Source organism: Mesocricetus auratus, unplaced genomic scaffold (assembly GCF_017639785.1).
Source record: "Mesocricetus auratus isolate SY011 unplaced genomic scaffold, BCM_Maur_2.0 Super-Scaffold_100024, whole genome shotgun sequence".
In the NCBI taxonomy this organism is placed as follows: Eukaryota; Metazoa; Chordata; class Mammalia; order Rodentia; family Cricetidae; genus Mesocricetus; species Mesocricetus auratus.
In genome coordinates this window covers 694,174-716,959 of record NW_024429205.1, presented here as the reverse complement: position 1 = coordinate 716,959, position 22,786 = coordinate 694,174, and the positions used below count along the sequence as shown (strand labels likewise).

The 22,786-nt window shown below is 45.0% G+C and overlaps 2 protein-coding genes across 5 annotated transcripts in view; both read right to left on the bottom strand.

The window, feature by feature from the left end:
* The window catches only part of Bfar (bifunctional apoptosis regulator), a 35,207-nt gene extending 16,755 nt beyond the window's left edge, over positions 1-18,452 (bottom strand). Inside the window, exons 1-3 of one of the 4 annotated variants that reach the window (XM_013121966.3) lie at positions 18,316-18,449; positions 1,145-1,228; positions 230-557 (exon numbers count right to left, since the gene is read on the bottom strand). In XM_013121966.3, coding sequence (XP_012977420.1) covers positions 230-492 — 263 coding nt within the window. In that variant the 5' untranslated portion in view covers positions 493-557; positions 1,145-1,228; positions 18,316-18,449. Of the gene's footprint in view, positions 1-229; positions 558-1,144; positions 1,233-18,315 lie in introns of all 4 variants that reach the window. The other 3 variants (XM_013121967.3, XM_021234047.2, XM_005082030.4) reach the window with 3 other exon arrangements.
* On the bottom strand, positions 10,430-18,455 carry LOC121133778 (periphilin-1-like). The gene is made up of 2 exons (XM_040730740.1): positions 18,316-18,455; positions 10,430-12,534 (listed from the first exon to the last, which is right to left on the bottom strand). Exon 2 carries the CDS (start codon positions 12,327-12,329, stop codon positions 10,854-10,856), a length of 1,476 nt encoding a protein of 491 aa, XP_040586674.1. The 5' UTR covers positions 12,330-12,534; positions 18,316-18,455; the 3' UTR covers positions 10,430-10,853.
* Between the last annotated feature and the right edge of the window lie 4,331 nt (positions 18,456-22,786).

Below are 22,786 nucleotides of genomic sequence, written 5' to 3'. Positions count from 1 at the left end.
ATCTATACAACAGCTTCCATGCCAGCCAGGCATGACACAGTGAGACCCTGCCTAAAAAACAAATAAATAAAACAGAAGGACAGGTGACAGCCACTTATGAGAAAAGGAGTCTGCTATTTTGGTTTCAAGCTACTAGAATGATCTGCCCTGAGCCTGCTCCTTTTCAAACAGCAGTTCCCACAGAGAAAGTACACGGAAGATCCATGCTGCCAATAGCACCCAGTGTTACCTGAGGAGAATGTTGACTTTGGGGAAGCCTTCCCATTTTTCTCTGCATTCTGGACACTCTGTCTTCTTTGAAGACATCCACCATAAAGCTAGGCAGTGCCGGCAGAAGCTGTGGCCACAGTTCAAGGTGGTGGGGTTAACCAAGGTGTCGTAACAGCAATGGCAGGAAAATTCGTTCACAGAAATCTGAGGGCTGGTGCTGATGACTGGACTATCTTCCTCCTGCCCTGCCACGATCACGTCCTTTTTCTGAGTCTCTTCCATCTCTCAACAAACTCTGGGATCCACACACACAGAAACTTACAGAATCAGGACACGCATTCTAAGGTCTAGGGAGGAAGCAATGAAACACAGTGAATAGTAGCTGTGCAAGATGCTGCTAATCTGTTATAGAGTTTGATCGCTTATTCCCCCGCCCCAAGAGCAGAGGTGTGCACCACCACACCTGGTTTCTGTGATGCTAGGGGCTGAACTCAGGGCTTCATGCATACTAGACAGAAACTCTGCCAGCTGAGCTGTATCTGTAGTCCCTAGAGTTCTAAGCTTCATTCAATGAATCCATTTTGTATGGTGCTGGGGTTAAAGCTCAGGGCCTAAGGCATTTTAGACAAGTGGGTTTTCTGTTATTGCCCTCCTCCCTGACAAGACAGGGTTTCTCTGTAGCTTTGGAGGCTGTCCTGGAACTCCCTTTGTAAACCAGGCTGGCCACAAACTTACAGAAATCCACCTGCCTTTGCTTCCCGAGTGCTGGGATCAAAAGCGTTACAAGTGTTTTTACCACTGAGCCAAACCCCCAGGCCTAGAGTTCTGATTTTTAACATGACAAACTTAATAAGATTTTACACTCTATAAACCATGGGCAAGAAATATGCATCATTTACACCACACGATGAAGACTGAGCATGGTGATACATACCTATAATATCAGCAGGTAAGAAGTGGAGGCAGTAGGCTCAGCAGTTCAGGATCCTTCTCAGCTAAATATAAAATTCAAAATACCCTGTCTCAAAAAAACAAAACAATTCCATTTGTCTATGGACATTTGCCTTCCCGGTTCACTGTTACTTCATAAGGGCTTTACTGGAGTACTCCAAGAAAGTTAGTGAGCTCTCGTTCTCCTATACCCTGTGCCAAGCCAGCTCCCCCATCACTCGGTATTCCCTTTTCCCAGCAACACTGTTACATATGCCTGCAGGGCAGAAGAGGGCGCCAGATCTCATTACAAATGGCTGTGAGCCACCATGTGGTTGCTGGGAATTGAAGTCAGGACCTCTGAAAGACCAGCCCAAGTTCTTAATTGCTGAGCTGCCTCTCCAGCCCTGTTTCTGCCGTTTCACAGCTGAGGCAGAGTTGGAGGAGCCTCAGTAATGTGGCCAGTCGGTGCTGAGGGGCTAGGCATTTGAGTCTTAACTCCAAGGCTTTACCACTGTGCTGCTGTTCCTTGTTAAAAGTACCCTGAAGGTAGGGATGTGATTCAGTTGGTATCATTGGTATCATGTGTTGATTGGCTAGCATGTACCAAGTGCTGGTTCTGGAAGCCCCTTATCTCTCAGAATAAACCCAGTATTTGGGAAGCAGAGGCAAGTGGATCTCTGGGAGTTGAAGGCTAGCCTGGTCTACAAGAGCTAGTTCCAGGACAGGCTCCAAACAAACAAACAAACAAACAAACAAATCCAAAAAGAACCAACAACAAAATCTACAGCACCTCACTCATCCAAAAAAAGGAGGGGAGCAAAGGGCAAATATTTCTGGTGTTTTGGCAAGTTTCTTAGTCTTGCTGCTGCTACTCACACTGGCCAAAAAGACAAGGGATTATGCACTACCCTTGGAGACACCATATTAACGTCAGTATCTACCTGTTCAGGAGTTGAGGAGGGCCACAGGAGTTAATCTGAAATGAGCCTAAGAGCATATGGAGGCCATGTCAAAACAAAAGCTGACATGGTAGCTTACACCTGTAACTCCAGCACCAAGGAGGCTGAGGCAGGAAACTGCCTCCACTAGGAGACCAGCTGTGAGGGCTGAGATTAAATTATTGTACTATGCATAAGAGATCTAAAAACTAAAAATGCCTCTATCCTGTAAGCTCCAGTTGCCCTACGGCAGATAACCTCCTGGAGTGCTGAGGGCTTTTGTTCATGTAAGGTAATAAACCCAATGTAAAGAAACTTGTGTAAACAAGATTGATTGCTCCAACTGCAGAGTGTGCTTGATCACATGAGGAAGTATATCAGGATGTATGCTTGCACCCCCCCCCCATAGGATGAAGGCAGGGAGGCACATAGCCTTGTGGGTTTTGCCTTTAAAAGCACCACATACGGTCATTCCACAGGAATTCTGGATATGGGCCTGGCAAGTATTTAATAAAGTGCGTTTCAAATTTGACTTGAAAATTGTGGTACTGGCTAAACCCAGTAGGATTAACACAACCTGGTCCATATAGTGAGTATCAGGCCAGACAGGGCCACATAGCAAAATTCTCACTCCAAAAAACAGAACATGCAAATAAAACACACCAATGGACACAGGCTCCAGTGAGCAGCCCAGTGTCCTTAGTGTGTCAGGCTTAGAGCTAGTGTGCTCCACTGTGACGTTTGCAGAATCAAATATATTAATACAAGTGCAGTGTCAATGACAAAGCCTAGCATATGATCAGACATCATAAGTATCTTTGTTTTGGTTTTGTACTGCTGAGGATCAAAACCAGGGCCTTGTCTACACTAGGCAAGTGTTGTAGCACTGAGCTACATCCTCAGCCCAGTACACCACTACTCACTGAGCATCTTCTAAGGGTAGGTGCTAAGCCAGGTCCTTAGATAATGACAGTCACACCGGATTCAGCCAGGAGAAGGATAAAAGTCTTCTAAGTCAGGACTAGACCTGCCTCAGACACTGTTCTGTGTTTTTGCCAAAATCAGCAAGTGACAGGGCTGTGATCTGATATGGTGTCTCCTGTGCCAGGTTACTGAGACTTGAAGACGGCAGAAAGCACATAAAGGTTTCAGATGCAATGAGGTCAGTGAAGCTGGGTTCTAGATGACAAATTTCTCTGTGAATGAGGGATGGATGTGCTGGACTGACAGAATATAAAGATGTCTTACTGTTTTGTTGCTGTGTTTAAACACCATAACCAAAGTAACTTACAGAAGGAAGATTTTGGGTTTTTTTGTTTGTTTGTTTGTTTTTTGGCTTATGCTTCCAGAGGAATAAGAGTCCATCATGGCAGGGAAGCATGGCAACAAGCAGCAGGCATGGCTGGACAGAGCTAACTAGAAATGATGCTCACCTCTAAAGTCTCAAATACACTTTCTACAGCAAAGCCACACCTCTTAAGCCTACTCCAACAGCTCTCTACTAACTGAGGACCAATTCAAATGTCCAAGGCTCTGGCTACATTTACCATTCAAACCACCACACAAGTAAGGTATTGATGCCTGGGTTTAAGGAGGCAGAAAACAAAATTCAGGGACTAGAGACAGGCAAGAAAATGTATAAGAAAATAAACTAAGGGAGAGATGGGTTAGTGGTTAAGAGCATTGACTGCTCTTCCAGAGGACCTGAGTTCAATTCTCAGAACCTAGATGGTGGCTCACAACCATCTATAATGGGATCTGTGGCTCTCTTCTGGAGTGCAGGGGCACATGCAGGTAGAGTAGCCATACATAAAATAATTCTTTAAAAAAATATATATATATATAAAGAAAAACTAAAAATTAAGGTGTAAAGGAGATGTTTCTATCATTAAAGTGGATGCCATGTGAGCATGGACATGTGAGCTTGGAGGCCCAGCATCCATGGAAATTTGGGCACAGTGGTGTGTAGGCTTGTAATCCTACCATCAGGAAACCTGGGGTTCAGTATAGCTGAACTGACTTCTAAATAAATCACTGTATCAAGAAAATTAGGTGGTCACTTTGAATCCTAGCACATGGGAGGCAGAGGCAAACTGTGGTCTGTAAGTTCTTGGCCAGCCAGGGCTATACAGATATACGTAGAGCTATACAGTCTGGGGGTGAGGTAGGGGAGCTTTAGGACAGACATCAACACTGACTTCTTTATATGCACATGGGGTGGGGGACAGTGGTGCTACCCCAACACACAGTCCAAAAAGGTGCCTGTGGTGATTGAGTAAGAATGGCCCCATGTTTGGGTGGTGGTGGTGGGGCAAAGGCAGGTGAGTATGAGTTCAAGGTAAGTCTGGTCCATGAGGGCCAGGGCTACACTGAAAAACTCTTGTTCAGAAAAATAAACAGAGAAATAGATATACATAGATAGATAGATGGCCCCCATAGGCTCATAGATGTGAATGCTCAGTCACCAGAGAGTGGCACTATTTCAAAGGACTAGAGGAATTAGGTGTGGCCTTGTTGGAATAGGTGTGGTTGTGTTGGAGGAATTGTTATCACTGAAGGTTGGCTTTGAGGTTTCAAAAGCACATGCCAGGAACAACCTCTCTCTGCTCACAGATCAGAATGTAGTTCTCAACTACTCCAACCGTGTCTGCCTGCATGCCACCATGTTCCCCATCATGGTGACAATGAACTAAACCTCTGAAACTGCAAGCCAGCCCCAATTAAATGTTTTCTTTCATAAAAGTTGCCATGGTCACGGTGTCTCTTCATACCAATAGGACACTGACTAAGACAGTGCAATCTTAGGGAAAAAAAACCCTGAAATTTAGAAAAGTTGCCTTTAAGGTAATCACAAGACTTCCAAGACAATCTGTGTGCTGTAAGCAATCAGAAACACGAAATTGTACCTGGCATCAAGACTGAGCTAAAAGCATGGACTCCAGAGCCATTTGCAAAGAAATTAATGTATATTGAAATTAATTTCTAGAAAACAGCCTGCTAGTTTCCTGGGTCAGCAAATGGTTCAGTGGCTAAAGGTGATTGCTGCCAACCCTGACACCATCGGTTTGATCTGTGGGAGAGAACCAATTCCCCCAAGTTGTCCTCTGGCCTCCGCTCATGATCTCTGGTACAGGCATTCCCTTTGCCTATAATAAATGTAATAAAATTAGATTAAAAGCTGGCTGGGTGGTGGTGACTCATGCCTTTAACCCCATCACTCAGGAGGCAGAAGCAGGCAGATCTCTGTTGAGTTCCAGGCCAACCTACTCTACAGATCAAGTCCCACACCAGCTAGGGATGTACACAGATACTCTTAATAACCAAAACTAAGCAAACAGACAAAACTGGCTTGCCTACTAGAACTAGAGCAAAGAAATCACAAGATATTAAAGTTATACTTGATAAGCCATACTACATAAAGCTGGGCTCACTAACTGTCTCATAAAACTTCTAGCAAATAAGAAACTTCAGAGGCCAGTTGTAGTGGCACATGCCAGTAGGCTATGCCGAAGAGACAGAGATAGGCAGAAATCTATGCATTCAAGACCAACCAGGTAACTGAGTTCCAGGCTAGCCAGGGCTACAAAGAGAAACCTTGTCTGAAAATAAGCAACTGTGTATGTACTGATTGTTTGTACTTTGTCTTTTTAGACTAGGGTTTGCTATGTAGCTTAGGTTGGCCCCAAACTGGCAGACATCCAATTGCCTCGCCATCCTCAGTGCCAGGGTTACAGTTAAGCACCACCATGCCTGACTATTTTGAAATTCTGTTAGGTTCATTTTAAATTAAAAATCTTAAAAGTAGTTGGGTAGTGTATATATCTGTAATCCAGCATCCAGATGGAAAGGCAGGAGAACCCCAAATTCAAGGACAACCTAGGCTACATAGCAAGACTTTGCCACAGACAACCAACCCCAAAAACTACCAGAAAGAGTAGAATGCATCCCTCAGTTCAGGTTCCGCTCCTATCAGTATGAACTGGAGTCATTTCCATGGGTGAAAAAAGCAGTGCTTTTAGAGGAAGAGCGATAAAATCTAGTGACTTTGTCATAAGCTTCAATAAATGTACACACCCTAACCCTGGTGATGTGTAAACCGGCCTCTTTAAGAAGGCCATTGCCTGAGGCTGTTTACAACTGTGTTCTTCCAATGCGGCCAGCCAGGGAGCAGGAATCACTGCTTCTCATTAGAGCCTCCTCAGAAGGCAGTTTGGGTCTGGTGAGGGTAGGGATGCAAAACTTGAGAGGCAGAGGTAGGGGTTTAAGGACAGCCAGAGCTACACAGAGAAACCCTGTGGGGGTGGGGGGAGCGGCTTGGCTACCTTCTCCTCCCTACCTGTCTTTTTACCCTGAAGGCTCTGAAGACTTGAGGGGAGGTGGGGCACGGGGAAATCCTTCCACTTGGACCTTCTTGTCCTCCTGTTCACAGGACACAGATCAAACCACACATGTTAACTCAAAACTAATGGGGATGTACATCCAAGTGTGGAAGTCTACTGATGAGCAACCAAACAGTTCATGACAAGCTGGTGCCCCTAGGAGTCAGAGTGCAGCAAACTCTAGGGGTCCACATAGGAACTGGGCCACTCCAACTTAGCTGGAAGCCAGGTCTGAATTCCACACACTTTAGTGTGCAAGTAACAGGCACTTACTTCCTGCATGGCGGCCTGGCAGTTCTGTTAGGTTCTCTGGATGGATTATCACTCAAACACGATTAAAGATGAGTTTATTCAACAGGAAAAGTCTCTTCACATGCTACATTCTCCTACTTTGGAGCTGGTTAGATTGGACCAAGAGGTCCTCACAATGACAAAGCATTAATGCCAAGTGGCATCCATTCCCTGCCCTACACTAGCTATCAACCTGATGAACCAACATCTGGTCCTCGGCAGGCTGGCTTTCTTAGGATGTGCTTTCTTTTCTGGCTCTTACTTTTTGCAAGACAGGATCTCAGTATGCAGCCCCAACTGTTTTATTTTATTGACACAGGGTTTTTTTTTTCTCTATGTAGCCATGGCTGTCATGAAATTCACTATGTAGACCAGGATAGCCTAGAATTCATAGATCCATCTGCCTCTGCCTCTGTGTGCTGGGATTAAAGGTGTACACCACTATGCCCACATCCCAGCTAGTTTTAAAAGTATATTTGGAGGTAGCAGCTAGAGAACCAGGAGCTCAAGGTCATTCTCAAGACACATTACATTCAAGGCCATCCTGAGCTACATGATTCCCTGTCTCACACAGAAATCTAGATTTCTGACTTCCTTTAAATAGTCCCAGCACTCAGGAAGCAGAAGCAGGTGGATCTCTCTGGTCTACAGAGCTAGTTCTAGGACAGCCAAAGCAACATAAAGAAACCCTGTCTTGAAAAAAAAACAACAACCAGAAGATGTGATACTGGACAACAGGGCCTACTCTCATAATGTGGTCCTCATTGGTCGTCTAGGGCGGGCGAGCCAGTTCCTTCCACTCAGTCCCTGGAGTTCTCAGCTTCTGTCCTTAATGTGATGCCTTGAGAGTTGAAAGCTGTATGTAGTTGTTTCTAGGCTAACTGGCCTTGAAATAGTCAACTTTGGGGATTCTGTTATTAAGTTTTTCTATTTTGGTTTGCTATCAGCCTAGGTCTTTCACACATCTTTCTAGGTCCAGCTTCCTTTTTTTTTTTTAAGAGTGGGGAATTACAGAAACAGGCTTTGTATACCTGGTGTGAAACACTTGTGATAACCTGAGTACAGGGGCCACAAGGGTTTAAGATAATCCATGATGACTTGGGCCACAACATTTTTTGTTTTGTGACAGGTCTCTTACTGTAACCTAGGTCAGGCTTGAACTCACCAGTTCTGGCTGCTGCTACTAGAGGTATGCACTACCACGTCTATCTCAGTATGATGTTTCTCCTACATTTTCAAGCCATAGTTAACTGGTGAAGTGTAGTTATCTGCAAATCTGTGAATGAAAGAGGATGCTAGAATACAATCTCCTCAATGATGTTTGATATGAAGTCTGAGATCAATGAATCTGTCTATTCATCTTGACGTTGTTCAGGCTGGTGCTCACCTAGTTATCTGTCGGGCTACTTTCCATCTCAAGGCTGTGGCACTGCTAGTATCAGTTTCCTTTGTCAGTTACCTCCATAGGAAAGCCACTACTACTTAGTCAATTAGCAGTATTTTGAGAGCCAAAGTTATGTTTTAAGTTTTGATTACTATGCCTAAGAGATCCATACAAAAATTCCTCTAAGCTGTAAACTCGCTTGCCTGAGGACAGATACTTACTGAAATCCTGGAGGCTATTTATTTAAGATAAAAAAGGCACATGTTTTCCCTCTAAACAAGTTTGTTTGACTCAACTGCACCTACACATGCTTGATCACATGTAGGCAGGAGACAAAAGGTAGGAAATCCATCAGGATATATGCTTGCCTGACTGGATGCAAGTGGAAGTACACGGGCAGGAAACACACCAGGATATATGCCTGCCCCAGATGGGAAATACATAGCCTTAGGGTTTTGTCTTATACACCTTTGCAAACTGATTCGTCACCATTCTCTGGGAACACCAGAATGGATCTGGCCAGAGTTTGTCATCAGGGCCAGTATTTAATTAAGTTTCCTTCAAATTGGCTCAAGATTGTGGTAGTGGTCCTATCCTCCCTCACCCAGTGGAATTAACAGTATCTCTAATCACCCATCCATATTCCCTTCTTAGTTTATTTGTGGATGAGCAGAGTTCTCATTTTATCTCCAGATCAGGAGCTCATCTGTTCTTCTTGCCTCACCCAATTCGCTTTTAATTCTCTGAAAGCTGGACTTCTTTTAAAACAATCACTATTGATTGTACCTGATGTGCTATGGCACATGGGCAGTGGTCAGAAAACAACTTTGTGGGGGCTGGAGAGACGGCTCAGAGGTTAAGAGCACTGACTGCTCTTCCAGAGGTCCTGAGTTCAATTCCCAGCAACCACATGGTGGTTCACAACCATCTACAATTCAATCTGGTGCCCTTTTCTGGCATGTAGGCAGAACACTGTATATGAAATAAATAAATAAATAAATCTTTAAAAAAAAAAAAAACAACTTTGTGGTGTCTGTTCTTTCTTTCCACTTTATGTGGTTTCTGAGGCTGAGCACAAGTTGTCAGGCCTGCTGGCCAAGCAATTTCACCAGCAGAGCTATCTTGCAGACCCCTAAAAACTGGAGTATGGTGGTGCACTTCTGCAATAACATTTCTGGGGTCTGAGGCCAGAGGACGGCTGCTCTTTCAAGACCAGCCTTGTCTACAGATTGAGATCATTTAAGCCTGTCCCTACCTCCCTAAAATGAAAACCAAAACTATCCTCGGTGTAAGCATTCAGGCATTACACTGGCCTGCCTGCCCTTGTCACCTGGCAGAATGCACTCAGGCAGTCCCCAGGGTTCCATGACTACTAGTCTGGACGATGGTACAAAGGAGCTCTTTTTAAAAGAAAGACCTCCTAGGCTGTTTTTTCATTCTGTTCCTTTGGGGAAGAGAGGACTTTTCCTGTCTCCCTCTTCTTTTCTGTCCTCTCTGTGTCTCTTTTCTCTTTCCTCCCCCTCCCTCCCCTTTCTAATAAAACTTCTCACTTAAGTTCTGTCTGCCTGGTGTGTCATCCTCATCTGCCATGGAATCCGCCAAGGTTCCTCACGCTTTATCATAACAGATCTGATACCTGGAACAGGAACTCCAACTGTTAGACGATAGGGCGATCATGTTATAGAGAACACACGAAATCAAAGCAGAAGGGAGGCCTCGTCTAGGATACCACTTCCAACACCAGCAGAGTACTTACTTCAGTGCCCACCTATCTCTCATGGCTACCAAATAAAAATTAATGTGCCCAGATTAAGTGAGGCAAAGGTCAGAAATGGCAGTAAGAACAGAACATTAGTGGAATTCCTGTAGACAGAAAAACTGATTCTTCCATCAATAAGACAGAAGCATTTCTAATTACTGTCTAAAACCTTGTAGTTTTTCCAATTCCAAAATGACTCTTTCTGGAGAAGGTTGGAGGTCAGTAGGATAAAGGTAGCATGCTCCTTTAGATGCTGACTTGTTGCCTTGAAGTTGTGTTGGGCAAGACAGGGGCAGACTGAGAAAGGCATCAGCTATCGTTGGCAGATATTTGAGGATCTACTCTGTACCATACCTAGCAGTTGTTCAACAACTCAGAAAACTATTAAGAAAACAAATCATAAAGCCTAGAATGGCGGCAGCTTCTTACACCTTTAATCCCAGTGCTTGGGAGGCAGAGGCAGGAGGATCTCTGAGTTTGAGGTTAGCCTGGTCCATAGAGAGTTGCATTCTCAAGATACCAAAGTACCAGTTTATTAAGGTAATAAACTTTAATGTAGGATACTTTTAATACAAGAAACAAAGCCTAAGAAAAAGCCAATAATAACCACAACTCAAAATGCTAACATTTTTTACATACTATCATTTACGATGAAGTTCAATCTCTAACTATAAAGTACACTTGGGCCACACATTCTTGTACTTGGAAGACTACACAACATGAGTAAGAGCAGAAAGCTGCTCCCCAGCAGGCTAAGACACACACTGAACTTGCTGTGTGTATGAATTAGAAGGCTCTATAGGTGGAATAGAATTCTGAATAGACTATTTTAAAGTGACCATTTTAGATTTTACTTAACACTGAAGTATTTCCTTTCATCACAAACATTCCATATTTGAAATATTTATGTAATTCTGGAATAACAATCAAGGTCCACTTTTGTGCCAGAGAACCAATTCTTAAGAAGCATCATACTCTGCAATGAACTGCCTGAGCTCTTTCACACACCGCTCACTTATTTCATGCAAACTCTGCCTAAGTGCAAACTGAATGGACTTTTCTAATGAAGGATCTTTGTCAACCAGCATTTTCACCACCATCCCGAAGGTTTCACAGTCTTGGTGGTATGCTTGTTCAATTTCCTTGGTTTTTGATGCTATTGCTTTAAGGCGATTAGTTAGTTGGTCATCAACTAATTCTGTGTCTTGTGTTCTGTTTGGCTCAGGTTGCTGTGGCTGAAGTAATGGTTCTGTGAGTCCAACTTTAAACTCAGAAATTTTAGGTAAGCCACTTTCATCTGCCACCTTGGGTTTTTCTACTGCCTGCCTGCTGGGAACTTCAGGAAGTCCCTTCTCATTGAACTTGCTGAGTTTGCTTAAAACTTCTGATGAAGGAACAGTTGAAGAACTTGATGGGTGTGTGTCTCTTAATGTTTTCAAAGACTGGCCAAGTCTCTTCTGATCTCCTTCTAGCTTTTCTTCTCTGTGCCTTCTGTAGGGGGCATGAGCCTGCCTGGACTGCCTAAGCTCTGACAAAGGGGAAGAACGTCGTCGGCTTCGTTTTGGGGAGTGCCCTCCACTGAACCCAGATCCGCTATGCGGGGAGTTTTTCTGACCTATACTTGATTTTTTGAAAACACGAGGAGCCCCATTATGGGGAGACCTCTGTCTTGAATAATGGGAAGAAGAAGAAGATTTTCTTCTAAGATCATTTTTCATATCCCTGTACTCACGCTGTCGGCTTGCAGAAAGACCATCTTTTGTTATCTTCAGGTCAGATTCCTCACTGTGGGCATTCAGGCTTGCAGAAAGACCATCTTTTGTTATCTTTAGGTCAGATCCATCACTGTGGGCACTCTGGCTTGCAGAAAGATCATCTCTTGTTATCCTCAGGTCGGATTCAGCACTGTGGGCATTCTGGCTTGCAGAAAGATCATCTCTTGTTATCCTCAGGTCGGATTCATCATTGTGGGCATTCTGGCTTGCAGAAAGATCATCTCTTGTTATCTTCAGGTCAGATTCCTCACTGTGGGCATTCTGGCTTGCAGAAAGACCATCTTTTGTTATCTTTAGGTCAGATCCATCACTGTGGGCACTCTGGCTTGCAGAAAGATCATCTCCTGTTATCTTCAGGTCAGATTCAGCACTGTGGGCACTCTGGCTTGCAGAAAGATCATCTCTTGTTATCCTCAGGTCGGATTCATCATTGTGGGCATTCTGGCTTGCAGAAAGACCATCTCTTGTTATCATCAGGCCAGATTCATCACTGTGGGCATTCTGGCTTGCAGAAAGACCATCTCTTGTTATCATCAGGCCAGATTCAGCACTGTGGGCATTCTGAGGAGGTACTTGGTCATACGGTCCATTAGACCACATCTTGTTTCCTCTGTATACTGGTCTTGGACGGTGACCAAGGATAACAGGGATGTGAAGCATGGATGGTTGGGCTGGCCACAAGTTCACCAAGATAGTCCTAGCAGTCCTTTAATGAACACTGAGTCACTGGCCTCAAATTTCACCTGCACTCTAGATAGGCTGAACTCTAGCAGACATGGGCTTCAGTATGAATTGATGGCTCCAGGTTCCAGGATGCTGGCACGCAGGCTGCCACAGGAGGAGTTAGAGGTCTGGTTGGTTTGTGCTGGTGAGTAAAAGTCAAGTATAAGCTGTTGGTGGTGGCACATGCCTTTAATCCCAGCACTCAGGAGGCAGAGGCAGGCGTATCTCTGTGAGTTCGAGGCCAGCCTAATCTACAGAGCAAGTTCCAGGACAGGCTCCAAAGCTACAGAGAAACCCTGTCTCGAGAAACAAAAAGAACAAAACAAAAAAGGCAAGTATAAACTGCCTTGTATTAATTTTTGTGGGAACAATAGGTTTCTCACAACCTCTGAAAGGTCAGTGCACACCTCTTACAGATTTATAAAAATTTAAAAAGGTGTCAAGAGGTTCAATACCTGTCCATACCAATACTTAAAGACAAATCATTCTGTAAATCCAACTCTTCCCCAAACTGGCCTTGTCTCCCCCACTTACTGAGATCTCTATCAGAAAGAGGCCTGTTCTCTACCAGCAATCTCTCAAAATACCTAATACTGTGCTGACTATAGCAGCAACATTTAGCTGGACATAGTGGCACACACCTTTAATCCCGGCACTCAGGAGGCAGAGGCAAGATTTCTGGGAGTTCAAGGCCAGCCAGGTCTACATATCAACTTTCAGGACAGGCAGGGCTACACAGTGAGAATTTGTTTCAAAAAAACAAAAGCAAATGAACAAACAAACAAATCAGTAAAATTACCAACTTCCTCAGTGATCTTGAGTCATAGAAGTTACCTAGAACCAGGCAGTGGGGGTGCACTCCTTTAATCCAAGCACTAGGGGTGGGGAGTGGGGTGGGAAGAGGGCAGAAGTAGGATCTCTGTTAGTTCAAGGTAAGCCTGGTCTATATAGCGAATTCCAGGACAGGTTTCAAAGCTACAGAGAAACCCTATCTCAACAAACAAACAAACAAACAAAAAAAAAAAAAAAAAGAAGGAAGAGAAAAAAGTGACCCAGCTCTGCATTCTTTTTGCATATTAAGCTACCAGAAAAATGGTTTCTCAACCTTCCTAATGCTGCAACCCTTTAATATACTTCCTCATGCTGTTGTGACCCTGAGCCACAAAATTATTATCATTGCTACTTCATAACTGTAATTGTGCTACTGTTATGAATTGTAATGTAAATATCTATGTTTTCTAAGGTCTTAGGTAACCTCTGTAAACGGGTCATTGGACCCCTACCCTCAGGTTGAGAACCTCTGCATTAGAAAGAAGTAAATCTGTATCATAGTCTGGTGGTAGTGGCACAGGCCTTAATCCTAGCACTCAGGAGGCAGAGACAGGTAGATCTCTGCGAGTTTGAGGTCAGCTTGGTCTACAAACTGAGTTCCAGGACAGCCAGGACTGTTACACAGTGAAACTGTCTTGAAAAAACAAAACAACAAAAACAACATACCCTGACCCAAAAACCACAACAAACCTATGACTCAAGACTTTGCTTCTTACTTTATGCTAAATCCATTCCATCTTCCCTTTCAGCTCTGGCAAGGTCAGAACTGATAACATGATTCCAATGTTCTACAGCTGCTCCCCATACAGCAGCCTGCTCATGAGTCCCATCTTCTTAGAAAGTCAAATGCACTTGCTGACCTCATTCCTATACTGTGCACATAAGAGTCCAACCATACTTTTTGTCTCTCCAAATCCTGGGCTCCTTGAATTCCAGAGTCAAGTTACGGTCAAGTCCATTATAGCCTATTATATCACAGAACAGCTATAAAACAGGGCTCTAGATATTTGCAGATGAAAACTAAAGCAACAAGTATCTGACTCTTTATCAATGTAGCTCTAAATACCTGTAACAGAATCCCATTGGAAACTGAACTTGAATTAGGATGTTCTACTTTGGTATCTGCTCCAGGACTCTCCAGAGGTGCCAAGAATCAGATTCTGCAAATCCTTTCTGGGCAAGGACAGTGTTTATATGCGGCCTACAATGTATCCTACATCCCTTATTCCTCTCTTTTTTTGTTTTTCTGTTTCTTTTTTTGGGGGGTGGGGTTTCTCTGTGGCTTTGAAGGCAGTCCTGAAACTAGCTCTTGTAGACAAGGCTGGTCTCAAACTCACAGAGATCTGCCTGCCTCTGCCTCCCAAGTGCTGGGATTAAAGGTGTGCTGCACCACCACCACCACCACCCTGTCTGTTTTGGTTTTTGAGACAGTGTTTTTCAGTAGCCTTTGTTGTCCTGGAACTTCCTCTGTAAATCCATCCATCTGCCTGTCTCCCGAGCACTGGGATTAGAGGCATGTGCCACCACTGCCTGGCTCCCTTAGTCATTTATTGGGATACATGCTCAACATATAAGCAACCAAAGTAGGATAGACTACAAAGTTCACATCAACAAAATACCATGGAAATCCTGCCCATCGTGTTGGAGAGACTAGGGATCTATGAAATGGTAGGAAGCTATTGCAGGGTGTGCATGCCTGCATGTAGCTCTATTCCTCTGGATTCAGGGTAGTGCTTAGCATATGGCAAAATCAAAATTTTTGAACTTCCTGGATTTTTCTGGCAGGGACAAGGATTGAACTCAGGCCTACTGTACATGCTAGATACACTATACTACTGAACTACATTCTCCAGCCCCAAATTCAACTTAAAAATTCTTTTCCCTACCTGTTGTTGAATTTGTAGATATGGATTCCATGGATATGGACCTGACTGTGTATCTAAAAGAAGTGCTTCTGAAGATTATCATGAGCCTGGAAATTTAGGACTTCATATAATCTACATGTAAATGCATAAATATGTCTTAGACTAGGTATAGCTAAAGTGAAACTTAAATACCATTTCCTATTCTTTTTGTGAATCTCTCTTTTTTAATGATTAAATCGTCTCCTTAGAGCAAAATTCCCATCAAATTCTCCACTAGCCTGGATGTGACGACAGAAGCCTATAATCCCAGCAGGTAAGAGCTAGTCATCCTTAGTTCAAGCCAGCCAATGATACATGAAACTCTCTCAAAACAAAACATTCCCTACTACAAAAAATTAAAGCCCACAGATGTGAGATATTCACTTAAGAATCTGCATGGCCAAATATTAAGTTAGTTTTTCTAGGGCTGGGAACTGCACCCAGGATTTTATATACTCTAAACAGACACTCTACAACACAGGCAATGGCCTTCAGCCCTAATCCACATTAACTAGGGCTTTGAACTTGCAATTTTACTGCCTCTGTCTATCAAGTAGGTGGGATAAAAGGTCTGTGCCACAAGGCCTTGGCTTGTTAAACCACCATGTCTGGCTGCCAAACTAATGTTTTTACTTATAGCACAAATACCAGACAGAACAAGAAAGTTAAATCTTAGCTCAACCATTAGCTGCAAGAAATCAGGCAAGTCATTTACCTTTCTTTGCCTTACCCATAAAATGGGGATAACAACAACACAGGCTCTAGGCTATTCAAGACAACTAAGAATAGTTCCTGGCCCACAGTATGTTCCATGACAATGTCATTTCTATTATTAAGATTACACTCTGTTCACAGACCACAAATGCAGTCCCACCAATAAACTTCTGCTCCTTGGTTGCTTTCTCATATGCTCCTTCTGAAATGACTACGGTATGCCATCCTGTCTTGACTATTTTGTTTGTTCTCAGTCCTCTATCCTCTTTCCCCAATGATCACATCTGCATTGGCAAAACATTTGAGATTAGCCGGGAGGTGGTGGTACACTCGGGAGGCAGAGGATCTCTGGGAGTTCCAGGCCAGCCCAGTCTACAGAGCAAATTCCAGGACAGGCTCCAAAGCAATACAGAGAAACCCTGTCGGACACACACACACACACACACACACACACACACACACACACACACACACACACACACACACACACACACACACACACTCACTTCTATCCCTGAGCTTGGGCACGCCTTTAATCCCAGCACTCGGGAGGCAGAGGCAGGCAGATCTCTGTGAGTTCGAGGCCAGCCTGGTCTACAGAGTGAGTTCCAGGAGAGCCTCCAAAACAATACAGAGAAACCCTGTCTTGAAAACAAACAAAGCAAAAAAAAAAAAAAAAAAACCAAAAAAACAAAAACAAAAAAACCCTTTTAATTGGTTTAATCAACATGGCTGTCAATAAGTATCTTATGTGGATCATTACACGCTCATCTATTAACATTTCTAAGTTTAAAGATCCAAATGGTCTGTAATGATTAATCCACTCCAAATTAATGGCTCCTGTCTCTATGCAGCTGTGTAGGGTTTATCTGTGTTACCTAATGTCAGACTACTTGGTAGAGTGCTTGCTTGTTTACTAGGTTCTATCATTAGCACTGTATAGACTGGGCTCGGTGGCACACACCTATAATCTCAGCGGCACTCAGGGAAAACTGCCATGCTTCTGAGTCATGAGAGGGAAGCTTTATCACTAGTGTCAATTCAGTTTCACTTTCCCCTCTGCATTTCCTGTTACCGGATTCAGAAAGCCAGAAAGATCACAAGTCCAAGAGCTATCCTTGGCAAGCCTGGGCTACATGGACTCTACCTCAAAAACAATACAAGCTAGGCACGGTGGCATGTGCTTTTAATCCATGCACTCCGAGGGCAGAGGCAGGTGAATTTCTGTCAGTTTGAGGCCAGCCTGGTCTGAGTTCCTGGGCAGTCAGGACTACAGGGAAACCCTGACTCAAAACAAAAACAACCCCCCCCCCCAAAATCCACCCCAGGAAAAGCCAAACCAAAAAAAGTCTTCAGAGTGGGGCTAACCTAGGATCCCAACCTTTGTTCTCCTTGAATTTCATCATTTTCCATCATCAGTCCAACTATTATCAACGTTAAAGGATAGTTGGAAATAGATGCCCAACTGTGTCCAGATAGGTAGAAACTTTGCTGGATGATTGACTGATACTAAGGAGATTACTGGCCGAATTACACTGAATAGTGACTAGTGTCGTTAGTATATACCTGAACGCTGGAGGGAAAAGAAAAAAAAGGGGGTGGTGGGGTCTGAGTAGCACAGGAGTAGGGTTTTCCGGTCAGGTCTGTGAAAGACAAACCCAGGCATAGACCGAGTTCTTGGGTCAGGACACATCCCAGGCTGTTTACAAAACAGCAGTGACAAGAACACACAAAACTGCATAGGCACGTGGAGTCATACTGGTTCTGGGGTGTGCCTAAAGATAGAGGTAAACTTCTTTGCATTGGCCTCTCCTGGTGTGACGTTGGGGCCATCCCAAGGACGAACCAATGGTCTTTGCGGGAACGACCCATCGGCCACAGTTCCTGGCATAACATCGCTCCCTCTTTTGCTTTCTCTTTTCCACCAAAGTTAGGGGTTCGCCCCTTGACCAACTAAAGATCCCCAGTTAGACACATCGTCTCTCTCAAACACACACACACACACACACACACACACGCACGCTCCCCTTATTACAAGCTGTGAGTATGGGAATGGTTAGAGAAAAGCTCTAGGTCAGTCCAGTGTGACTTTGCAGTTTGAAGTCCCCTTTTCTACGCTTCCCATTATGAACCGTCTGCCTTGGGACAGGAAGGCTTCGGATCCAGCGGACGTGACGAGCACCCCCAGCCCGCAGGTGTGTGGAAGCAAGACCCCCTAGCCTGCCACCCCTGGGGACGAGTGGCTCGGATGCAGACCCCCGACGCGGGCTAGGCCTAGACACCCGCGGCGGCGTGGGTCGTCGCCTCGGAAGGCGGTGCGCAGCCCCGCGGGTCCCTTGCAGCGCCCAGGCCCGGTCAGGAAAGGCCCGCGAGGCTGGGCCGCCCGGCCGGCGCGCCTCGGGGAGCGGGGTCCGTTCCATCTCAAGCCAAGCGCCCTGCCGCCCCGTTACCATCCCCGCCGTGTTGAAGCTCACCTCGCCACTAGTCCCGGGACCCACTCGGTCACCGCCACCCGCCAGGAGCCCTGCGGAAGCTGAGGGAAAGCGTCCCACTTCGCTTCCGGAAATAACCTAGGCCTGCGGGCCGACCGTGCGCGGCTCCCTCGACCATAGAGGAGCGGTCCTTCTATCGCCGCAGACTCTCAACCCCCAGCGACCTCCCCAGTGCCTAGAGCGGCCGCTCCCCGGAACGGGGTGCCGCATGCGCACTAATGCAACCCGCCCTTTTTTTTTTTTTTCCGTCGGGTCAGAGCGCGGAAGTCACAGCCCGAGGGTGAGGCGGTGTTTTCTATTAAGTGTCCCTCCCGGAACGCGTTCCTGTGTTTAGATGAGCTGGCTTTGGTCAGGCATTAAAATAATTCTCTCACCACTCCCGTATGCACCACCATAAATCTCACCACTCCCGTATGCACCACCAAAAAGTTATATTTATATTGTCGGGATTTGGAATAAAAGGACGTTTAACCTGCAGCCACACACTTCGGTTGAGAACTCACGGCGCTGTGTTTTTAGTCGTTTAGATATTATGAGACCCAACTAGGAGCAAGTTAATGGGAGATCAAAACAGGAAAAAAAAACACCTTGCGGGTTAAGGGTTCTGTTTGCAGTTAAGGTAGTTATTAGTTAAGTTCTTCTTTGTCCTGTGTTAAATCCTTGCAAGTGAAGCACACACACACACACACACACACACACACACACACACACACACACACACACACACCTGGGTTTCTCTATGAACAGCCAGAGCTGTTCAAAAGAGTGCTGGCTGCTTGTACACAGCATTAGGTCACACAAAGTGGGCTCCCTAAAATGGCAGTGCTGCTGACAATGCCCTAAGATGATGACTGTAACCAGGCTGGATTTCTTTTTTTCTTTTTTCGAGACAGAGCTTCACTGTGTAACTGCTTCAGTTGTCCTGGAACTCTCTCTGTAGATCAGGTTGGTCTCAAATTCAGAGATCTACCTGCCTCCACATCCTGAGTGCTGGGATTAAAGACGTTCACCTCCACTGCCTGGCACCCAGCCGAATACTTACCTGGTAAGCATACAGATTTTTTTTTGAGACAGGGTTTCTCTGTATTGTTTTGGAGGCTGTCCTGGAACTCACTCTGTAGACCAGGCTGGCCTTGAACTCACAGAGATCTGCCTGCCTCTGCTTCCCGAGTGCTGGGATTAAAGGCGTGTGCCACCAACGCCCGGCAGCATACAGATTCTTACTGGATAAACAGCAACCTAAATTCCTCAGAAATTGCAGGAGATGGGGTTCTCTTTGTCAGGAAAGACCACTACTTCCTTCTCTGCTCCTAATGATTCACTACCTTGTGCAACGTGCATCTCGTTTCCTATGAACCCAAACAGCCTACCTCGGTTCAAAGTCCCCACAGCAATCTCCAGACTGTCCTGACTGCAGGTTATCTTTAGTTGCTCCTGCCTGATAAAACTGTCAAAACTTTTCTGGCGAAGCTGCTGTTCTCTACCCTCTGAGGCAGCCTGACAGTTTGTTCCCAATAAATTGTTCTTTCTACCCACAGAGTGGTCTAGCTTGGTGGTTTCACTGACAGAGAACCAGAGTTCAGTTCTAAGTGTCCATGTCAGCTGACAACCACCAGTAACTCCAGCTCTAGAGATCTGATGACCTTTTCTAGCCTCTGTGGGCATTTGCATGAGGCGCGTGCATGCGTGTGCACACACACACACACACACACTAAAAAAACAAGATGAAATGTTTTAGGAATCTTTCTGGAATAAGCACTTTGATACTGATGAGAGTAGAAGAGAGGTGATGTCACTGGTGGACCAAAGCAGGATAGTTCCTGAGAGGCTCCAATGCAGTTTGCATCCTTATACTCTAAAACTACAGGAAGGCGCCGGGCGTTGGTGGCGCACGCCTTTAATCCCAGCACTTGGGAGGCAGAGGCAGGCGGATCTCTGTGAGTTCGAGGCCAGCCTGGTCTACAAGAGCTAGTTCCAGGACAGCCTCCAAAGCCACAGAGAAACCCTGTCTCGAAAAACCAAAAAAAAAAAAAAACTACAGGAAGCCAGCCAGATTTTATGGAACAGCAATGACAGTCAACAGGTTGTTAATGGTAACAATTCATTGTTACAGCTATCTTTCCAGGTCATTCTGTTTCAGGTAGAAAGTGAAGTCATGTTCCGCAAATAGGCAGTACAAGCAGTAGTTTAAGTAAATCACCAATTACACCAGTAAATTAGTACCTAATACTTTTACTTTTTTACTGTATTCTACTTCAAAATAGTTAAAAATAAACACACAACCCATACTGTCTTGGATATGGACTAACAGCAACTCCTAATTTATTAAGAAGTCGGTGCCTAGCCCCTCCAAGTTCCCTTTGACATGTACTCTGTGTTGAACTGAATCACAATATAAAACGTCCTGGCACCCCTTACAGTTTAAATTTATTTATTTTACATCCCAACCACAGTTTCCCCTCCCTCCTCTCCCTTTTGTGCCCCCCCTTTCACTCTTCCCTTTTTGTTCAATAAAGGGCAGGTCTTCTATGTATATCAACAAATCATGCATATCAAGTTCGGTAGGACTAATCTCCTCTCTTTGTATTAAGGCTGGTAACCCAGTATAAGGAATAGGTTCCCAAAAGCCAACTAAAGCATTGGGGACATTCCCTTCCCCTGCACCCAAAGCTGGGAGACCCACAAATGGGCCAAGTTACACAAATGTCACATATATGCATAGGGCATAGGTCAGTCCCATGCAGGCTCCCTGGTTGTCAGTTCAGACTCTGTGAGCCCAGGTGAGTTGATTTTTGGGTTTTCCTGTGATGTCCTTAAACTCTCTGACTTGTCAATCCTCCCTCTCTTCAGCAGGATTCCCTGAGCTCAGGCTAATGTTTGATTGTGGGTCTCTGCGTCAGTTACTGGATGAAGTCTCTCTGATGACAACTGGGGTAGCACCAATCTATGAGTATAGCAGAATATCATAGGCATCATTACATTGACATTTTTTCCTCCTATTGTGTTTTGTTGCCTCTGGGTCCTGGCACTCCAGGCATTGTTGGGGGTGGACTCATTCTCATGAGTGTCGTGGGTCTCAGCCTGGACCAGTCATTGGTTGGCCACTCCTATAATCTCTGACTCACCCTTACCCCAGCACATCCCATAGGCAGGACAGGCTGTAGGTCAAAGGTTATGTGCCTGGGTGGGTGTCCCAAACCCTCCACTGGAAGTCTTGCCTGGTCATGGGAGATGGCCAGTTCAGGCTACATATCCACCATTGCTAGGAGTCTGAGCAGGGATCTCCCTTGTAGATCCCTGGGGGTTTCTCTTGCAACAGGTTTCTATTTGACCCTGAAATGCTCCTCCCTTTCCATTCGTCTCTTTCAATGCCTCCCCTGAAATTTTATGAAAATCTGTTATTCATTCCCTTCTTTGGATTGTTTGGGGGACTTTTTTCTGAGCAGTCTATGCTCTCCACTGCCATTCCTTTGAGGATGTCATGCAAGCTCTCTTCTCTCTTCCTATATCTCTTTATTTTTGAGGGGACCAGACCCTCACCCAGCCCCCTGCCTTAGCAGCCATGACAGGCTACAGAAAAGCCATGTAGGCCTCCGATGTCAGTACATGTTACAAAGAAACCCTTCCCTCCAGCTTCCTGGAGCCTACAGCCAAAACTGAAGACAAAGAAACTCCATACCCCCTAGCCTCCTGGATGCTTGGTTCCTGGGAACTATGTTTGGCCGCAAAGAAACACCAGGAGAGACCAAAACCTCCCCTGTAGTCTCCAGGATATTCAGTTCTGAAAACCGTTGGTATCTGTGTACAACAGGCCACCAGCAAGTAACAAGACAAAGCCATAGAAAACATAGAATGTTGCCTCTCAGCACAGACCAATGAGAATAATTGACACACAGGTATTTCATGACTTTAAAAATTTCCCCTAGGCCGGGTGTTGGTGGTGCACGCCTTTAATCCCAGCACTTGGGAGGCAGAGGCAGGTGGATCTCTGTGAGTTCGAGGCCAGCCTGTTCTACAAGAGCTAGTTCCAGGACACCCTCCAAAGCCACAGAGAAACCCTGTCTCGAAAAACCAAAAAAAAAAAAAAATTTCCCTAAGAGTTCCCCAAATGTCAACCAATCAGGAACTGACCCATACCTCTCCCCCTCCCGCTGATGTAACCCTGCAGCTTTTTTCCTGTAGACAGGGAACTCACTTCCTCTGGTGGCTGCTGCATCAGCTAGCTTAACCAGGTCTCTATCATGGTTGGATGGAGCAATAAACCTTGCTTTTGTAGTTCATTGGGTCTGTCTCCCTGGTGGTCTTTGGGGAATCTTCGTGACTTGGCCATAACATTTTAATTTTTTTTAAAGATTTTATTAAGTATACAGTGTTCTGCCTGCATGTGCCCTGCAGAGGGCACCAGATCTCATTATGGATGGTTGTGAGCCACCATGTGGTTGCTGGGAATTGA